General features: G+C 50.6%; 1 protein-coding gene across 1 annotated transcript; it reads right to left on the bottom strand.

The window, feature by feature from the left end:
- Positions 1 to 5161: 5161 nt before the first annotated feature.
- LOC122692127 (phospholipase A2 inhibitor and Ly6/PLAUR domain-containing protein-like) lies at positions 5162 to 10154 on the bottom strand. The gene is made up of 5 exons (XM_043899355.1): positions 9771 to 10154; positions 8894 to 9010; positions 6136 to 6288; positions 5608 to 5751; positions 5162 to 5410 (listed from the first exon to the last, which is right to left on the bottom strand). The coding sequence occupies exons 1-5, from the start codon at positions 9838 to 9840 to the stop codon at positions 5265 to 5267; spliced, it is 630 nt and encodes a 209-aa protein (XP_043755290.1). The 5' UTR covers positions 9841 to 10154; the 3' UTR covers positions 5162 to 5264.
- Between the last annotated feature and the right edge of the window lie 9692 nt (positions 10155 to 19846).

The raw sequence follows: 19846 nt of genomic DNA, 5'->3' as shown, positions 1-19846 counted from the left end.
ATTCCCTTCTCTAGGGGATCTTCCCACCCCAGGGATCGAACCCAGGTCTCCCCCATTGCAGGTGGATTCTTTATCACTTGAGCCACCAAGGAAGCCCTCCTAACATCAGGGTCTTTTCCAATGAGTCAGCTCTTCACATCTGGTGGCCATAGTACTGGAGCTTCAGCATCAGTCCTTCCAATGAATATTCGGGTTGATTTACTTCAGGATTGACTGGATTGATCTCCTTGCTGTCCAAGGGACTCTCAAGAGTCTTCCCCAGCACCACAGTTTGAAAGGATCAACTCTTAGGTGCTCATCCTTCTTTATGGTCCAAAGCTCACATCTGTACATGACTGCTGGAAAAACCATAGCTTTCACTATATGGACCTTTGTCAGGCAAGTGATGTCTCTGCTTTTGAATACGATGTGTAGGTTTCTCATAGCTTTTCTTCCAAGGAGCAAGCATCTTTCAATTTCACGGCTGCAGTCACCATCTGCAGCGATTTTGGAGCCCAGGAAAATACAGTCTGTCACTCTTTCCAGTTTTCACTCATCAATATATGGAATCTTTGTGTATCTGAGTCTGCAGTTTGTGGTTTCTACTGACCCTTAATCATGGAAGCGTATTTCCTGATGCTTAATGGTGTGTTTGTGTGTGTGTGTGTGAGAATTCCACTCCTGGGTAATATATTGGTGGAGATTCTTTGAGGGGCTGGTTTGAAGTACATTCCCCCAAAGAGGATTTGCCCTCTCAGCAGGTGATACTACATACATGGGACCACTTAGAGTTTTCAACTTGGCTCTTTCCACACTGATAACTACTTAGGAATTTTGCTCCAAATCGTTGACAGTAGAGATCGTAGATGAGAATACTAGAGTGGCTTGCCATTCCCTTCTCCAGGGGGTCTTCCCGACCTAGCGATGGAATCCAGGTCTCTTGCATTGCAGGCAGATTCTTTACCATCAGAGCCCCAAAGTAAGCCGTTATTGGTTAGGAGTCTGCTGAGAGAAGTTTCCCTGTTACCCTCCTGCCCCCCCAGACCTCAGGCCTCCCACTGACTTCCCCACCAGGCCCATCTCCCTTCATTTACCCTCAGGAAGAGCACTCACCTCTGCACTCCTGCAGCTCAGGGCCGTCTCCTGAGAGGCCTCTCTTCCTGAGCTGGGGCCCATGCTTTCTTTCCCTCTCCTTCCACTCCCACCACATTGTTCTTCAGTCGCTAAGTCCTGTCCGACTCTCTGAGACCCCATGGACTGCAGCACGCCAGGCTTCCCTCTCCTTCACTATATCCCAGAATATGCTCCGATTCATGTCTGTTGAGTCGGTGATGCCATCCAACCGTCTCAACCTCTGTCACCCCCTTCTCCTCCTGCCCTCAGCCTTTCCCAGCATCAGGCCTTTTCCAGTGAGTCAGCTCTTCACATCTGATGGCCAAAGTATTCCCACCACCTACAGCCCTTTGAAAAGCAAGCTCCGTGACACCTGGAATCAGTGACAAGGCAGAAACCAACATCAGTGCTACCCATTGTATCAGTCTGGGTCCCACCAGGAGGCCGAAATCACACCAGTTACTTTACCAGAGAATTAATAAAAGGAAATAGTAAGGAGGTGGCTCAGTCAGTATAGAATCTGCCTTCAATGCAGGGGACACAAGTTGGATTCCTGGTGTGGGAAGATCTCCTGGAGAAGGAAAGGGCAGCCCAGTCCAGTATTCTTGTGGGGAGACTTCCATGGACTGAGGAGCCTGGCCGGTTACATCCCATGGGGTCGCAGAGTCCAACACGACTTCGGAACTAAACCACCACCGTTAAACTAAAGAGGACAGAAGACGCAGGTAGAACACAGAAGCGAGTGCCAGGAGCAGCCAGCACCCTTAGGGATGGAGGAATAAAAGGAAGAGGTTGGAATTATTGAAATGTGGGTGTTTTGAAGCTTGGAGGTGAACCCTTGGGGCTGAAATTCAGATCCTGAGGAGGGGGTGATGCCCGGCTGGTTCTGGTCTTACCCTGAGAACGTGCGCTGAGGCTAGTCCTGCAGGTCCTGGGGCGCTACAAACTGGACTCACCTGCGCGACCCCGCCCCGACCCCCGCTGCCAAAGTGGCCTCAAAGCACACCTGAGGTGCTGCTCACGTGACCTGCAAGAGCCCGCCTCCCTCCAACAGCCTTGCGGTCTCTCTCTCTCTCTCTCTCTCTCTCTCTCTCTCTCGCTCCCCCTGCTGGCGGATCCTGGGAAGCAGCAGCTGGAGATAGAGTCGTGCCCAGCATCCCACAGCATCCAGGGGCGCGGCGCAGGGCGTCCTGCTGCAGGTGCTGGAGGAGATGCGCGGGGACGCCGAGGCAGTGCTGGAGATGGCGCGGGGTCCAGACTCTAGCATGGGATGTCTGGGCCTGAGAGATCACGGGGCGAGGGGTCGGCTAGTCAGAATTTTGCGTGCTTGAAGGGAATCAGGGCTCTGACTAGGGGTTGGAGTAGGTGACGTCTGCTCGCCAGGATTCCTGGGTCCTGAAGGGAAACAGACTTTGGAGGATGGGATTCCTGATTTCTCTGGGAACTATCAGACAATGGAACTCCTCAAGTGAGTTGAGGGTTTGGACTCCTCGAAGGGGCCTATTTGGTCTCTCAAGAGTAGATGTAATAGGTGTCTAGTTCCCTTGCGGAGGAGGAGGTGGATGCCCTGATTGCTGATGAAGGCAGCCTCCTTCCCATTGGGGATTGTGACATGAAGGAGGGGAGTCTGGGTTCCCCAGGGAGCTGGAATCCTTGGGCTTCTGAGCCACAATGGGTATAAGCTATAGGTTTCCGGGGTTGGGGGATAGGCCTGCATCCAATGGGCTTTGAATCTTCACTGGGGAAAGGCTGGTTCTCTGGAGTCTCAGAACTCCTGGCTCCCCAGAGCGCTGTGGTCCTTGCCTCTTCGTTCATGGCTGGTGGAAGGTCTCCATGTGGAGCAGGGGATTGGGGTCTGTGTGAGAGAAGTGGAGATCCTTTCGTCCGTCTTGGGGAATAGGAATTCCATCTTCATTGCCCTAGGGCCAGACAGCCCCTTGACAATCAGGGTGGCCTTTTACAAGTGGCTCAGCAAATGGCATCTACATGCAGAGTTATCGTGAGCATCCCACGTAGGCACACCTGTACCCGCATTCTCTCTCTTGCACAGTAATAGACTTGCAACCCCTCCTGGAAGCCCGGAACACGGGGAGCTCAGACTTCAGTCTCACTCTTTGCCTTTGCTCAGGGTGCCCTCCTCTCTGACACCATCTCTGACTTGACCCTGTCTGACTTCTCCACCCTGCGCTTCCCTGTTTCAAATTACGTCTACCCTCCTGCCAAGGGGCCTCCTGCCTGGATCAACTCTCAGAAAGCAAGACCGGCTTTGTTTCCATGTGTCAGCGCCCACTGTCCTGATCTTGTTCACATGGCTGTGTGTCGGCACCCTTGGTGTCACAACTCTCTTTTGGAACAGTTGCCTTTTAAATCATGAGTTTTCAAAGGGTTGAATTTTAGGCTCCGGGGGCAGCAAGTTGGTAGCAAGGCATCTGTCTCTGGGAGCATCCAAATAGAAAAGACGGAAGACTCCATTTTGCAGGGAGCACTGGCTGTCCTCAGGGTGAGTCTACGGGGCACCTGCATGCTGGCCGGCCCTTGAAGGCAGAAATCAGCGGAAACAAGATGAATCTTGGTGTTGCCACTGGCAGAAGCAGAGGAGGTCCAAAAGCCTCCTCAGCTTAGCTGAATTTCCTACTTGTCTGGAGAATGATAAATTTGTGTCCATTGAGGTGAGGAGCCATGAAGCCCGGAGAATCAAGGTTGGCTTTCCCTGTGGTATTTCTTGGTGGAGCGAATAAAAAAATAGAAATTCTGTTGTGTGTCTGTTCTTTGGGTTTCAGGGGGGTGGAAGATGCTTGGGATTCTGTCAACTGGAAGCCTAGACTTCAGGGTCTGAGGGAGGAGGGATGGAGAGTGAGGACCTCAGGGTCCCTGGAGAGGAGGGATGGTGGGGTTGTGTGCAGGATAGAATTCCTGCAGACCCCCAAACCTCCGCAGGGACCTTTGGTGCACTTGGGTTTTGTGCCCCTGTCATCTGCCATGAGAAGGACGTTAACCAGGGAGTCAGATATCCAGAAGACTCCATGAGGTGAACTAGAGTCCCCCTCCCAGACTGGAACCAAACTGACCAGAGCACAGCCAGAAACAGAGCTACCCCAGATACCTACAACCCATAGGAAGAAGAGTGTTTCTTTTTACAAGTCTCAAGTGGGGCATGGTTTGTTATACAACATTACTCAGCATGAACAGACTAATACAACTTTGTTGTTTTAAACCACTGAGTTTAGGGACTGGCTTGTTACTGTAGCATAACCCAGACTATCCTGATAGATGCCAAAGTCTAGTAGCTGCCACACATGGCCACTGAGGAAGTGGCAGCTATTAGGATGGTAACTCTTTGGCCAGACACATTGTCCCAGAACCCACTCTGCCTTCAAGGCGCTAGTGCAGGGTGCTCAGGCACTCAGTGGGGTCTGACCCTTTGTGACTCCGTGGACTGTAGCCTGTCAGCCTCCTCTGTCCGTGGATTCTCCAGGCAAAGATCGTGGAGAGGGTTGCCATGCCGTTCTCCTGGGGATCTTCCTGACCCAGGGATCAAACTGTGTCTCCCACATTTGCAGGCAGATTCTTTCCCGTTGAGCCACCAGGGAAGCCCCTTAAATGTGCTAGGCACTGCACTAAGTCCTTTTTTCGTGTTCTTTCATTGGACTCTTAAGACAGCCCTTTGAGGTTATAGTTATTATCTCTGCATTTTACAAACATGAACTCTTAGGCAAAAACAGGTTAACTAGAAAAAAAAAAAAAACAGGTTATCTAGGAAAGGTGATCATGGACTCTGGAGTCTGACCCTCCCAGCTGTATGACCGAAGACAAGTGAGACCACAATCCTTGCCTCAGTGTGTTCCTCTGTAAAATGGGGGCAATACTTTCAGCTTCACGGAGATGTGATTATGACATGAGGTACCGCATGGAAAACAGTTAGCATGGGGACCAAGCAAGAAGTAATCCCTTAAGAAGAGGTAGCATCTTCCATTTCTTTCCTCCATAGAGAGTGTTCCCAAGGGTTCAGACCCCTGCTTTTCTCATCCCATCTCCCCGAAATGCATCACATCACAAAGACTCAGGATCGTTCTGTTAACTTGCTTAATTTATAGACACATGGGAACTGTAGAAATTTCTAGAAACACAGCTGACAATGAATGGAGACCACACACCACGTGGGCCTCAGTTCCTCACTCAGCCTTGCCAGAAGCCTGGGGGCTTGGACGACAGCTGGTCTTCTTGATGGTCAACAAACGAGAGCCTGAGGGCACCAGGGTCCCAGGCTTGCTGTGGCAGGCGGCCTCCGTGCCACAGCCGCGGGCCGCAAATCTGATACCTGCGGGGGGGGATTGTAGACTACAGTCAGGATCTCCAATGCCTCCCTCCTCCTAGTCCAGGGTCACGTGCCCCAGCTACCTTCTCCCCCGGATCTTTGGAGCCACTCTCTCCCTTAGAATCTGGAAGAATGAGGCTCCAGTTCTGGGACCTTTTGGGAACATTGTGCCCTCCTCCTGAATTCCAGGTGCCCCTTACCAGGCTGTGCGAGGCCAGACACGGCGACACAGTGGGTTTCCTCACCAACGCAGACCGCTTCCTGAGTCGAAGTGCATGTTTCCGAAAAGGCAGCGATGCAGGAAGGACACCGAAGGCCATTCTCTGTATGGTTTCTCACGATCGCTGAAGAGGAGGGTGGAGGGGAAGGTAATTGGAGACGTTAGTCCCTTTCCCAACATCACAAACACTCAGGGGACACCAGTTGCTAACGCACACTGCATTTTCAGAAAACAATATTTGGCTGCATTGGATCTTAACTGCGGCATGAGGAATCCAGTTCCCTGACCAGGGATCAAACCCCTGCAGAGAGCGCATGGAGACTTAGTCAGTGGACCAGCAGGGAAGTCCCTGGATACTGCAGTTTACAGTAGAAGAACCAAGGCTCAGCGCAAGGAGGACGCTCGTCCCTGGTTACAGGGCAGGTCAGGAGCGGGTGCTCACAGGTGGCCCTGGCGGGGGAAGGTGGGCAGGGAGGGACTCCAGCTGTGGGGCTCAGCCGGGGCTTACCAGGCAGCGGGTCCTGGTTGCACCCATCGTTCTTGCAGCAGCGCCTCGTGGAGCCCATGTAGTTCTCAGTGTTCATGGTGATGGCGAAGGATCCTGAGTCACACTCGCTGGATTTCACACACCCCTTGTAGCTGGTCACCGCCAACGAGCCCTCTGCAGGATGACCGTGGGCAGAAGGCTCAGTGGCCCCCGGTCTGGACCCTTGCCCTGGGCTGTCTCCCCCACCTTATCATAGCTCCAGCCCACTGCTGTCTAGAGAGGTCTCTTCCAGCTCCCCACATTCAAGCCCCCTTTCTGCCTGGGGCATCATCTGAATGGATTATCAGGTATGCACCCCATCCTCCCCCTGTCCCCAGGCTGTGCTGGACTCTGCAGAGTGGCCCCTTCCACCCCAGGGCCACCCCACTGCATCCTGCAGGGGTCGCACCTGGAGTGGTCTTTTCCAGACCACCTGTAACTAACCCCAATCCCCTGTAATGGTCTCTTCCAGCCTTCAGCCCTCCCCTGACCCCTGGAGTTCCTTTCACCAAATGCTGGGATGGGGCCGTCATCCCCACCTGCTGTCACACCCATTTCCTTCTCCATCTAAGGTAGACTCTTCCAGATTTCCCAGGGTCACTCCCCAGATTTCTTACCTATGGTCTCATGCTGCCCTCCTTGGCTACTCTCAGGTCTTGCCTGAAGTGGTCTCTTCCAGTCCCCCTGGCCTTCCCCTTCCCCACCACAGATAGGGTGTCTCCTCCAGGACTAGGGTTTCTGCTCTTTATACCACGTGTTTGGGTGTGTAGGGCTCAGTTGTGCCCGATTCTTTGCGACCTCATGGACTGTGCCCAGGGATCCTCTGTCCTTATATGTCTCTCTTTCTATGACAAATTTGGAAATCCCAGGGTGCCAGGGTCCAGCCTCGGCAGGATCCAGGTGGTACCCTCAGGATGAACGGCATCAGCGAGAGAGAAGACACGTGAGACCAGCCTTGATAGTGCCAAGTCTGACAGGGAAAGAGAGAGAGAGAGAGAGAGAGACACCAGACGGGGGGTGCAGCAGAGTCTGGCAATGCTGTATTTTTTGAACTTGGCTTTTATACTCTAAATTAGTACATTTCTAAGGGGAAGATAGTTTAACATTACATCAGCTTGTTCTTCACGAAACCAGGGTGTTTTCTGCATACTTCTTTGTTTATGAGGATCTTATACATTATCTTCTGGCCTTGGGGCCTATTAATATTTTATGCAGATCAGGTGAATGTAAACCTATTTTCTGTTTCTATGGTGACCTTAACTTAAAGGTAGCAGTCTCATAGGGCAACAGTACAGAGTAGAAGTATAACCTTGTTAACACAAAAATTAATCCTTCTGCAGAAATTGTCAGTTGCGTTTATCTAAGAAGTTTATCCCAGACTGACTCTGCGACTTTGGTGAGGCAGCTTCTGCCTAGCACTCTTGGCTGACAATTAACAACCATCTCATTGTTACCACACTAGGGCTAAGTTCTTATTTCTCTAGATCTTTAACTATATTAACAATGGTTTCTATAACACAATCTTATCACATTAAAACAAAAACACAGCAAGCAAAACACAGCAAGCAAATGTTAACCCAATAGCTACTTTTAGAATAATTTTTCTTGTGTTTTCTAATAGGACTCCTTCACCCCTCAGAAATGCTCTATGTCTATTAGGGCTTTTATATAATCAGGTTCTTTATGCTATTTTATGATTAGGATATTGTAAGCAATCATGCATATTAGTACCAAGGGCATAAATGCATTTGGCTAACAAACTACCAGCAAAGGAGTTTAAATTAAAGCACTCCTTTCACCCTGGATAATCTCATAAAATACCACCACCTGGGAAACTTATTGATTAAAGTTCTAAATTGATTCTTATTTGGGAAGAGATCGGGGAAGGCCTTCTGCCCGTGTCACAGAAATTAGGGAGTAGTCTGTTGAGGCAGGCATCAGAAAGACAGGTATCATCTTTAAGGGGAGCGCCGGGGGCAGCTTTTCGAAATCCCTGAAAACCTGATCCGCCTTGCCTGTCAGGTTTTCTCCCTCATGACCTTATCATGGGTGGGATCTCGTGTGCCGGCTCCCAGCACCAGGGGGTGCAGTGGTAAAGAACCCCCCTGCCAATGTAGGAGATGCAAGAGATGTGGGTTCCATCCCTGGGTGGGGAAGATCCCCTGGAGGAGGAAATGGCAAACCTCTCCAGTACTCTTGCCTGAAAAATCCCATGGACAGAGGAGCCTGGTGGGTTACACTCCATGGGGTCGCAAAGAGTCAGACACAACTGAGCTTGCACCCAACTCAAACCAGCCCCCGTATCTCCCTCTTTCTCTTCAGGAACAATAGCTTAACATCCCACATCTCTGGGAGACCCCTCGCAGCCCAAGAGAATCAACCTGATCACATTCTTTGCAACTCACCCAAGTCTGCTGTACACCCACCCCTTCACCTTTTACATATTAGATTTCCCCCTTCTCTGGATTTCTCTCTTCCCCCATGTCCTTTGCTTTCCTAATTCCTTCTTTGGTAACAAAGTCTGTATCTGCCCCTCCTCCTCCTCTCTTTGGAGTCTCATCTTCAGAAATCCTTGGCCATAGTGGTTTCCGTCATTCCACCAGATTCTCTGTTCAACACCCACCTCGAGATTGCCTTTCCCTCTTTCCTGACATACTCATCACTCAAAGGTTCCTCCCCACGCATGGTGGTATCTGCCGCCCACCTCCCCAGCATCTGATACCAGCCCCTGCCCACTTACTTCTGTTGCTCTCAGTCAAGACAACCATGCAGGAGTCTTCATCTGGGGCACAAGTCTGCAGTTTTCCACTGCAGTTGGGACCGTCACTGGTACACACCTCACAGCTCAGCGGGTACCCTGCAGTTAGAGAACGGGGCTCTAGTGAAAGGCGCCGTGGTCTGTGGGCCATGACTCCCGAATCCAGACGGGGATGGGGATGGCGTTGTCGGGTCTGAAGGAAAAGTTCTGGTGTCTCCCTGGTTATTCAAGGGCAGGACAGTGGCCGCTGAATAGGGATCTGTCGGAAGCTCAGCAGGGATGCAATGGTCCTGAGAGCAAAGCTGCTTTCTGGGGCAAGGCAGAAACATGTCTGATCAGGGAGGAAGTTTATGTAATTACAAGGCTGGGGACTTGGGATGCTAGACCACCTGATAAAGCTAAAGGACCTTGAGGGGTCCTGCTGCAGTTTTCCATGGACTTAATATTTTTTTTTAATATTTTTAATTTTCTTTTTTCTCTTGTTGCCTGTGTTGGTTTCCTTAGAGTCCTGGGAGGAAGGAAATCTCTCACCCTCGCCTCATGTTTTTTCATACCAATGACAAATACTAATCATACTCTCTGATTTTCCAGAATTTAGGTGTCTTATTTTGAGACACTGCCTGGGATACAGGGAGCAGAACCCATCCAAACCCATCCTTTCACAGAGATTTAAACCCACATTTTTTTAGCTCTTCCTCCCTTGGGGACCCAGGCTTTCTGCCCTTTACCCTCTGCCTTCTCCATGAATTTCAGTTCCCAGGACACCTCCTCTTTCCCTTCTCCCTTGAGGACATGGCAGAATGTTCTCTCATACTCCTTGTTTTGAGGGTCCCAGGAATCCAGAGCCCTAGTCACTTACCCAGACCCAGGAGGGTGCAGAGCAGGGCGGAGCCCAGCAGGAAGGTCTCAGGTTTCATGGAAGGCTTCATGATGGATGGATGACTGACCCTGCATTCCCAGGTCCCCAGCTGTTCTTATAGGAAGCTAAGAAGGGGCGGGTCTGGACCTACCTTACCCCTAGGCTAAGAAATGATGATGTAAGCCCTGGGGATAGGTCTCTGCAGCTCTGAGTGGGGGAGACTGAACCAGAATCCAAAAGGAGCAGGGGCATCTTGTGCCCAGGCCCCTCCTCCATGCAGCCCCAGGCATCTTGTCTTCCAATCTTCTCTTGCATCAGGTCTCACCGCCCTGCCCTCAGCCTCTTTTTTCTTCCCTGAAGCCCAAGATCAGAATCAGGTCATTTTGTTTCTTTAGGGTAGAGCAGCTGCTAGGACTCAGGTACCCACCCCACCCCGTTCTCTCCTTTCCCAAGTAGGTGCCCAATGTTGCTGAGGCCCTACCTGTGGGCGCCAAGCAAGTCCAGGCTTGTTCTGCCAGGGCATGCTTGGCTCATACTCGCTTTTCTGTGTTTGGTTTGTCTCCATCTCTGACCCCAACCCAGGATGCACTTGGGTCTCTCGCAGACTGAACAGAGGGGTGCTTGTTCAGGGCATGGGGATCGTAGGAGACAGATGCCCAGAGTTCACACTGGAAAAGTGAGGCATGGTTGGAAGCAGTCAAGATTGGGTGTGTGCTTGGCTCGGGCACATACTTTGTGTTTTACTGAGGTCCTTTAAACACTGTCTACCTCAGGCCAGATCTTCAGGGATCAGAGATTTTCTCATGTGTGCGTGTGTGTCTGCGTGTGTGTCTGTTTGTGTTGGGCGTGGGGAGGTTAGCCAGCCAGCCAGCCATGGAGGGGATCTTGTTGCAGAAGGCTCCTGGCTTCCTGAAAGAATCCACTCAAGTTTGCTGGCCTCTTGCTTTCCAGGCTTCAGTTGGGGCGCTGAGGATGGCGAATTTCTGCTGGGGACCAATTCTGCAGGCGAAGCAGGTTGCTAGAAATCCTGGTGTGAAAGTGACCAGGAGGAGGGGCTAGAGAGACCCCTGGCCCCAGCGAGGCCAGAAAAGCTCCTTGCTAGGGAGCTCGGCGCCCCGGGCGGCGGGCAGACACACTAGGCATGCGCAGTGGTGACATACCGCCGGTGCGCCGCGGTTTGAGAGGTCCGAGCCTCGTGCGCTTGCGCAGTGAAGGCCGCACGGGGCGCACCCCCTGTGAGCCCCCGAGACTCAGACCTTCGTGCATCTTTTGGGTCAGGCGAAGCCCACACGACGTTGACATGCCGGAGATCTGCCTCCGCTATGTGGTGTCCTGCAGTAGCCAGGACTCCGTGAGGGACTGGCGTGGGGGAGGGTGGAAGAAGTAAAGGAATTCGTCGGGGGCTCTAGGAGAACTTTTGGAGTCTGAAAGGTGTGGAAAAATAATCCATCTGCGGGGTGCCAAGAAAGAGCTTGACTGGGGTTCTTAAGAATTGCAGTTTGGGAGACAGAGATTCCGATAAACGGAGTGTTGGCAAAGGGAATCAGGGGCTTATGAGGACAGAGGTCAGCAGGTTGTTCAAGTCGTGTGGAGAGAATTCTAATTGACTGTGATACACGTAAAGAAATATTTGACTTTAAAGAAGAAGCTGTCCTGAGTTACTGGAGGGTAGGGGTCTGATGAGTACCTTGAGTTTCTGGCGCATATTCTGGATGCTTTTGTGAATACAATAAGTGGTCAAAAGATCAGATTCCCCTGTAGCTGCGACCGGCTTGGTCAGAATTCCAATGTGGCTCCCGGGGTCAATCTTAGAGAACACTTGTAGCAATGAGGCCTTCGTTTTGGTTTTCCTTTCACAGAGGGGACTTTGTGGAATTCTAAGGAGTGTCATGGGAGAATTTCTGGGAGGCCATAGGGAATTCTGGAGAGATGTGGGATAGAGGAATTTGCTGAGAGAAAAGGAGGGGTTTTGCTTCCTGGGAAGCAGAGGTGAATTTCCAGGGGAAAATGTTGGAGGGGACTCCAGGTAGAGTGTGGGGGGATTTATTATTTTAACACTGGAAGGTTTTGTATTGGGGTATAGCCAGATAACAGTGTTGTGAGAGTTTCAGGTGAACAGCAAAGGGACTCAGACAATCATACACATGTATCCACTCTTCCCCAAAGCCCAGAGTGTGCGGGGATTAATAAGGAAACCTCAAGCTGGGTGATGTCAGAGGGCTTGAGAGAACTCTCAGAGTCATCTGAGAACTGGGTCATAGCTGTCATCTCTGAACCCTAACATTGCCTTTTCTACTCTTCTCCTCAGACTTACTGTGCAGAAAACCTTCTCAAGGCAGACACTTATTGTAATTGGCGGGCAGCCAAGGCGGGTGAGAAGACCATCTCTGTGGTGCTCCAGGTGATTATGCTAGCTCCCCCATCTTTTTTTTTTTTTTTTTTTTTGCCTTCTCTGCTGAGTGGCATGAGGGATCTTAGGTCTCTGACCGGGAATGGAACTGGAGCCCCCTGCCCTGGAAGCTCAGAGGCTTAACCACTGGACCCCCAGAGAAGTCTCCCTCTCTCCATCTCCTTAATAGAAATCTGTAGGTCCAGGCTCCAGACCCTACTCTGGGGTTAACTGGCCATGAGCTGCGGTACTTTCTCTTTGGTCCTCACCACCTCACCTGGACAATGAGCCTTGTGGTCCCTGTGCCCTTAGCAGGGGAGATAGGTGATCCAAGGACTAGGCCAGGAATGAATCCGTGTGTGATCCAGGTCGGTTGCTGCTCTTTTCAGAGCCTTATCATCCTCATTTGGAACAGTAAACCATTGCCATGCATTCTGCCTTCTAAAGGGCTTTGGACTGGAAGGTGTGTCATATCATCTAGGCCAATCAAGCTCATTTTAAAGATGGGGAAACTGAGGCCTGTGAAGGGCCAAAGTGCAGTGGTCACTCTCAGCGACCATTTTGGACCGCTCAGTGCTTTGGTACATGCTTGTTGAGGTTGGAGGGAGCCAAGGGAAAAGGGGAGTTTGACCCAGGATGGTGACAGAATTCCCAGCAGGCGGTTCCCGTCAGGCATAAGGAACCTGTGGGAGAAGTGAGTTAGAGTGTTCCCAGGTGCTGCCTGGGTGTTCCCCTGCGTGATCTGGCTCTCCAGGGAGTCGGATGACGTTGGAGCTGTTATCACCCCTCACACGTGGCGGTGCTGAGACCTGACCCCAGTGTGGGTGCTCTCGCCACCTTTTTCTTGCTTCTTTGTGTCCGTATGTTGACTTCCTTTCTTGTTTATATTTATTCATATTTGGCTGCGTTGGGTCTTAGTTACAGCATGTGGGATCTGGTTTTCTGGCCAGAGTTGGGAACCTGGGCCGCCTCCATTAGTAGCATGAAGTCGTAGCTATTGGACCTCCTGGGATGTCTCTGTCTTTTAAAAAAAAAAAAAAAATTTTGTTTTTAAATTTTTGGCCACTCCACATGACATTTTGGGGCCTTAGTTCCTCAGCCAGCGATTGAACCTGCCGCCCAGCCCTCTGCTCCACTGGAGGCTTGGATTCTCACCCACTGGACCACCACAGAAGTCCTCAACTGCTTGATTTTGGCCACATTCATCCCTCTAATGTAAGTGTGTTTGAGAAAGGATGGTCGGGACAAGGCCTACCAGATTGTGTTAAATATATTATTGTCTGTCTTACCCAGTGGCTCTGAAAATGTTTTGGTTCATAGACCTTTTTGCAACTTAGAGAGAAGCTGAGAATTCTCCTCCCAGGAATTATACACAAACCACAGATTTTGTGAGTTATTTTTGGACTTTAAATATTTCATAGTTTCCGAACATAGTACATCATACTAATGAGAGCTAGCAGTTTATTCACAGTTACAACTGTTTGGGGATACCCTGGTGGGCCAATGGTTAGGATTCCACTCCATGCCACGAGGCCCAGGTTGCAGGCCCAACTTGGGAAAATGCCCCCCATCCCCCAAAAAAACAAAACTGCCAGTCACCATTCTAAATGCCTCATATGGGTTAGGTCACAGAATCCTCATAAAAATCCCATGACCTCAAATCTATTATTATCCCCTTGTTTGATGAAGAAACTAGGCCCAGAGAGATTATGAAATTTGCCTAGAGCCAGTATTTTAAGCAGAGAGAGATGCAGGTGGCTGACAAGTTAATCTCAGGTGGAATTCAAGTCCCCATCTCTCCCTCTTACTCTCCCTGTGACCTCAGGCAAACGGTTTCATTTCTCAGAAGCTGTTTTCTCATCTGTCCATGGAAGATCATGTGATCTGAGCCCAGGGTTACCGTGAAAATCCGGTGACATAATGTTTGCAAAATGCGCTGTCACCACGCAGGTGTTTGTGTAAAGAGGGGATGCACGTGTGTATTAGTGCCTGATCCTGCTGGGCTCTTTCATGAACAGGAGCGTCCCCTTTCATTCTGCACCTCTGTTGGAGTGGGAGCAAGGAGAGACAGGAAGTGGGGAGTGAGAGAGCCAGAGGAACCAGACGAGGCTCCGGCTTCTCTGCCTGGGAGACCGAGGGGGATGTGGCCTCTGTCACCAAAATGCAGGCCCTAGAGCAGGGGGGCAGCCTGAGACAGTCATCTGCTGGTTGGGATGTCCAGGTTTGCTGTGACTTTGGGACACCCAAGGAACAGTATCCAAGGGAGAGCCGGGATGGGCCTGGAGCCGGGGCAGAGCTGTAGGAGTGTCAGCACAGAGACAGGCCCTGAGACTTGAGAGCGGATGGATTCATGTGTTCTTCATTCATAGCAGCGCCTTCTGTAGGCCCCGCACTGTTGTAGGCACACAGTGCCGCAGACATCAGAAGACAAACATATCAGACCTGTGGAGATTTTATATTGGCAAGGAAAGACTGACAGATCAGTAAGTCAAATGTATGTCAGATGCCGCGTGCTGGGGAGGAAATGACACGGTCAGGAGGAATGAGGAATGCCTTCAGTGGGAGAGGAGGCAGTGGCAAGGGGTTTTTTGACTTTTTTTTTTTTTAAATATTTATTTATTTATTTGGCTGAGTTGGGTCTTAGTGATGGCATGCAGTATCCTTTAGTTGTGAGATGTAGGATCTAGATCCCTGACCAGGGATGGAACTTGGGTCCCTGCGTTGGGAGTGTGGAGTCTCAGACTCTGAACCGCCAGGGAAGTCCCAAGATGTTGAGGTTTTAGCACCAGGATTGAAATTGTGGAGTTGGAAAGCCCTGTTGGCTTGTAGACAGTGAGTTGGGTCTGAATTTCTCTGCCAGTCATTCACTGTGTGTGACCTGTGAGCCATTGATTTTCCTGTCTGCATCTCAGTTTCCCCATCTGTAAAGCTGGGGGAGTTAACTGACCCTGACTCCCCGTGTGGAAGAGCTTTGCTCAGTGTGGTCGACAAAATAACGGCCCCCTAAAGGTGTCACAGTCTTTGCTGGTGACTCTGTGGTAATGAATCTGCCTGCTGATTCAGGAAACACAGGTTCAGTCCATGGGTGGGGAACATCCCCTGGAGAAGGAAAGGGAAACCCATCCCACTGTTCTTGCCTGGGACATCGCATGGACAGAGGAGTCCAGTGCGCTACAGTCTGTGGGGTCACAAAGAGTTGGACATGACTGGCCAACTGAGTGTACACACACAGACACAGACACACAGACACAGACACACAGACACAGACACACACACACACACACACACAGGTTTTCTGCGTCCTAATCCCCAGAACCTGTACATATGTCCTTTACATGGTGAAAGGGACTTTGTGAGGATTTTTTTGTTGTTGTTGTTGAGGATTTTTAAAAAATATTTCTTTATTTGGCCACATTGAGTCTTAGTAGGGGCATGCGGGATCTTCTATATTTGTTGCGGTGTGCGGAATCTTTTAGCTGTAGCATGTGAACTCTTAGCTGCAGCTTGTGGGATCTAGTTCCCTGACCAGGGTTCAAACCCAAACACTCTGTATTGGGAGGGCAGAGTTTTAGCCACTGGACCACCAGGAAGTCCCTGTAAGGATCTCAAGGTGGGCAGATGGGCCTGGATGATTTGGGGGGAGGCAGTGTCATCACAAGAGTCCTTATCAGAGGAGGAGGGCGACTGGAGAACCAGTCAGAGGAGCTGTGGGGATGGAATCAGAGGCTGGAGCGATGCCACTGCTGGCTCTGGAGACGGAGGAAGGGGCCACCGCCGAGGAGGGCAGGGACTCCAGAAGCTGGAGATAAGATGAGGAAACGATTCTCCCCCAGAACGTCCAGAAGGAACGCAGCCCTGCTGACGATGGCTGTAGCCCGGCCTCGTGACCTCTGGGAGTTACACAGGTGCTTGCCGTCTCAGTGGCTCCCTGTGAAATGGAGATCAAGATAGCTCCTGGCTCCCAGAGGTGTCGACGCGTCTTATTGGGATTACGGGTCTGCCATACCATTTACACTTAGGTGCCGCCACAGTGGCTGTGCATTGCGATGGTTAGCATCCTGTGTCCCGTCAAGTCCTTTCAGAAGTGGGGAGACACCCTTAACTCATGAGTAAACTGGGGCTCAGAGAGGTTTTATGTCACCTAGGGCTGCACAGCCGGAAAAGGCAATGGCACCCCACTCCAGTACTCTTGCCTGGAAAATCCCATGGCCGGAGGAGCCTGGTAGGCTGCAGTCCATGGGGTCGCGAAGAGTCGGACATGACTGAGTGACTTCACTTTCACGTTTCACTTTTATGCATTGGAGAAGGAAATGGCAACCCACTCCAGTGTTCTTGCCTGGAGAATCCCAGGGACGGGGTCGCACAGAGTCGAACACGACTGAAGTGACTTAGCAGTAGCAGCAGCAGCAGGGCTGCACAGCTTGGCAGTGCCAGGGCTAGATTTGAGCTCAGGCTGGCCTCTGCACAAGCCCAGGCTCCTCCCTCCGCTGTAGGGACGCTCCTGTCTGTAGCGGTGTGCCGGCAGTGTCTCCAGGCCACCGCCCAGCTGGGGGGTGACGTTGCAGATCGGGTCATCGGATGTTCCTGGCTGTGTGGGGTGGTGGACTAGGAACCTTTGGGGGTCATAGTCACTTGTCATTCTGTGAGCCAAATAATACAGCCCCAGAAACTTTCCAGGTGGTCCAGTGGTTAAGAATCCCTCTTGCAATGCAGGGGACACGGATTTGATCCCTGGTCAGGGATCTAAGATCCCCCATGCCTGGGATGAACTAAGCCCAGGCACACAAATGAAAGATCCTGCAACAAAGATCCCGAGTGTTGCAACTGAGACCCAAGGCAGCCAAATAAATAAATTAAAAAAAGAGCCCGAGAGTGCTTCAGCCCCTGTAACTTCCTTCCACCGCCATGTGGCCTTCTGTCCCTTTATGTCAGACAGAATGCAGACTTTGGGAGAAGCCTTCCTACAGTCATCTCTTTACTTATTTTAGGCTGTGCTGGGGCTTCATTGCTTTTACATAGGCTTTCTCTAGTTGTAGGGAGTGGGGGCTCCTGTCTAGTTACAGTGCGTGGGCTTCTCTTGTTGCAGAGCATGGGACATGGTCTTCAGTAGGTATTGCATGTGCACGCAGTCATTGCAGCTCAAGGCTCTAGAGAACAAGCTCAATAGTTTTGGCTCATAGGCCGAATTTCTCTGTAGCATGTGGAATCTTCCCAGACCAGGGATCGAACCCCTGTCCCCTGCCCTGACAGGTAGATTCTAATCCAGCGCGCCATCAGGGGAGACCAGCTCTTCTCTTCTTTCAAGACAGTCAATGAGCAGCGACCTCCCTACTGGCAGTGACAGGGTGCCCACTATGGGCTGTGCCCTGTGGCCATGGTATTTATGTGCATAAATCCTACACAGGGTGATTTACAGACTTACAGATGAGGAAACTGAGGCTCCAAAAGCTGAGCCGACAAGGTGCTATAGCTAGTGTGCAGCAGAGCTGGGCTCAAGCTCAGGAACCAGTAGTGAACAAACCAAACCAGGCCCCTACCCTCAGGGAGCGTCCACAGAGTCCTATGTGATTGCAGGCAGGGGTGACAGATAGGCAGTTTGTCAGAGTGCCATCAAGGAGAACAGTGGTGTCAGGTTAGAAGCGCGTCCAGCAGAGACTGGTGGAGCCAGGAACACGGGGTCTAACATATCGTGTGTATGTCAGTGGTCTGTTCCACCTTATTGCTGAGAAGTTTCACTGCAAGCATAGATCTCAACTTGTTGACTGGCCTCTGGACTGTTGCCACTTTTTGGTGGCTTTTTTTGTCTCACCTCGCGGCTCTCAGGATCTTAGTTCTCTAAGCAGGGATTGCACCCAGACCCCAGCAGTGAAAGTGAAAAGCCCTCAACACTAGACTGCCCAGGAACGCCCCAGCACTGTTTGACTATTATGAACACAGCTGCTGTGAACCTTCGTGTACAAGCCTCTGTAGAGAGCTCTCTTTGGGATAACTATCTAAAAGAGTGAAATTGCAGGGCCTTCAGTTAGATCCAGGACTTGCCTGTTGGCTCAGTGGTAAAGAATCTGCCTGCAATGCAGGAGACACAGGAGAGGTGGCTTTGATCCCTGGGTTGGGAAGATGCCCTGGAGGAGGGCATGGTAACCCACTCCAGTATTCTTGCCCAGAGAGCCCCATGGACAGAGGAGCCTGGCGGGCTACAGTCCATAGGGTCACAAAGAGTCGGACATGACTGAAGTGACTTAGCATGCAGGCAGATGTGTGTCTTACCTATTCGAAATGGACTGGTTTCCAAAGTGGTTGTTCCATTTTACATTTTGTTTAGCAGTATGTGAGCTTCACATCTTCACCGATACTTGATATTGCCAGTCTTTATTGATGTATTTCTCTGGGCCAGCTCTTAGTTGCAGCTGCACATGCAGCAGGATCTAGTTCACCGACCAGGGATCGGACCCCGGCCCCCTACATTGGAAGTGCGGAGTCCTAGCCACTGGACCGCCAGGAAGTCCCACTAGTCTTTTCACTGACGTGCGTTGAATTTTATCAAGCGCTTTTGCCACCTTACAAAATACGTTCTAATAAATGAGGTTGTCCTTGAACGCACATTCTTGTTCTCAAGGTCCTAGGAAGTTCCCTGGCGGTGCAGTGGTTAGGATGCCACTCTCTCATTGCCAGGAGCCCAGATTCAATCAGTCCCTGGTTGGGGAACTAAAATCCCACAAGCTGTGCAGTGTGACTAAAAAGAATGATAATAATAATAATAATAAAATGAAGGTCCTATCAGTTGTAAAAAGATAAACTGAGGCACGTTATACTTTGAAGAGTTCATTTAAGCAGAGAATTCAAATCAGACAGCCAAAACTGAGCAATGATTAGAGGTGCTTTGTGGGTGGGCTAGGACAGAGGTTTTTGGAGAGAAAGCGTGGAAGCAGAGCAATTATTTAATTGGATTGAGCTTGAACATTTTAAATTAATCAGTTTTATTGGGGTTAGTTCCTTTACAATACTGTGTCAGTTTCCGCTGGGCAGCAACGAGAACCAGCCGTCCGTACACACACCCCGCACTCTGGGGTTTCCTTCCCGCTGAGGTCAGCACAGCGCTGAGTCAGCGCCCTGTCTCTGCAGGAGGCTCTCGGCAGCATCTCTGCCATACACGGCGTCAGGAGCATATGTACCTCAGTCCCAGTGTCCCAACCGCCCCACCTCCCCAGAGCTTAAAGGATTTTCTTCCTTGGGAAAATCGAGGGACTTGACTATTCACAATTAGTTTATTTCATTCTTGTAGATTTGAGTTCATCAACTCTTGCTTAAATTTTGATTGGTGTACTGAAGCTACCTAAGGCTTTAGAGTCACCCAGTCTAATGGCGTCCTTCTTTAAAATTTTACATAAAATCAACTGTCTTTGGGGCAATTTAAAAAAAAAAAAAACGTCTTGGCAAACAGATTCAGATCAAAATTCCACCTTCTTATTACGAGAAGAGTCAATGCATTTTTGGCTAAAACTGTATCTAATCTGGTATGTGGATCTTTATATTCATCTCTGATCTACCTAGAAAAGTGGAATGGTCGGCTCAGGCCTTTATGTTTGCAGAGTCTGGAAACCCTTATGTCAGTAGTCTCCCATTCCCTTGAGGTTTTTTATGTTATTATTACCACAGTTTAATTATCAGCTTTGACTGCACCAGGTCC

The sequence above is a fragment of the Cervus elaphus genome, chromosome 4 (genome assembly GCF_910594005.1).
Source record: "Cervus elaphus chromosome 4, mCerEla1.1, whole genome shotgun sequence".
Lineage (NCBI taxonomy): Eukaryota > Metazoa > Chordata > Mammalia > Artiodactyla > Cervidae > Cervus > Cervus elaphus.
Note: the sequence above shows the minus strand (reverse complement) of the source record. Positions and strands in the feature narration are given on the sequence as shown.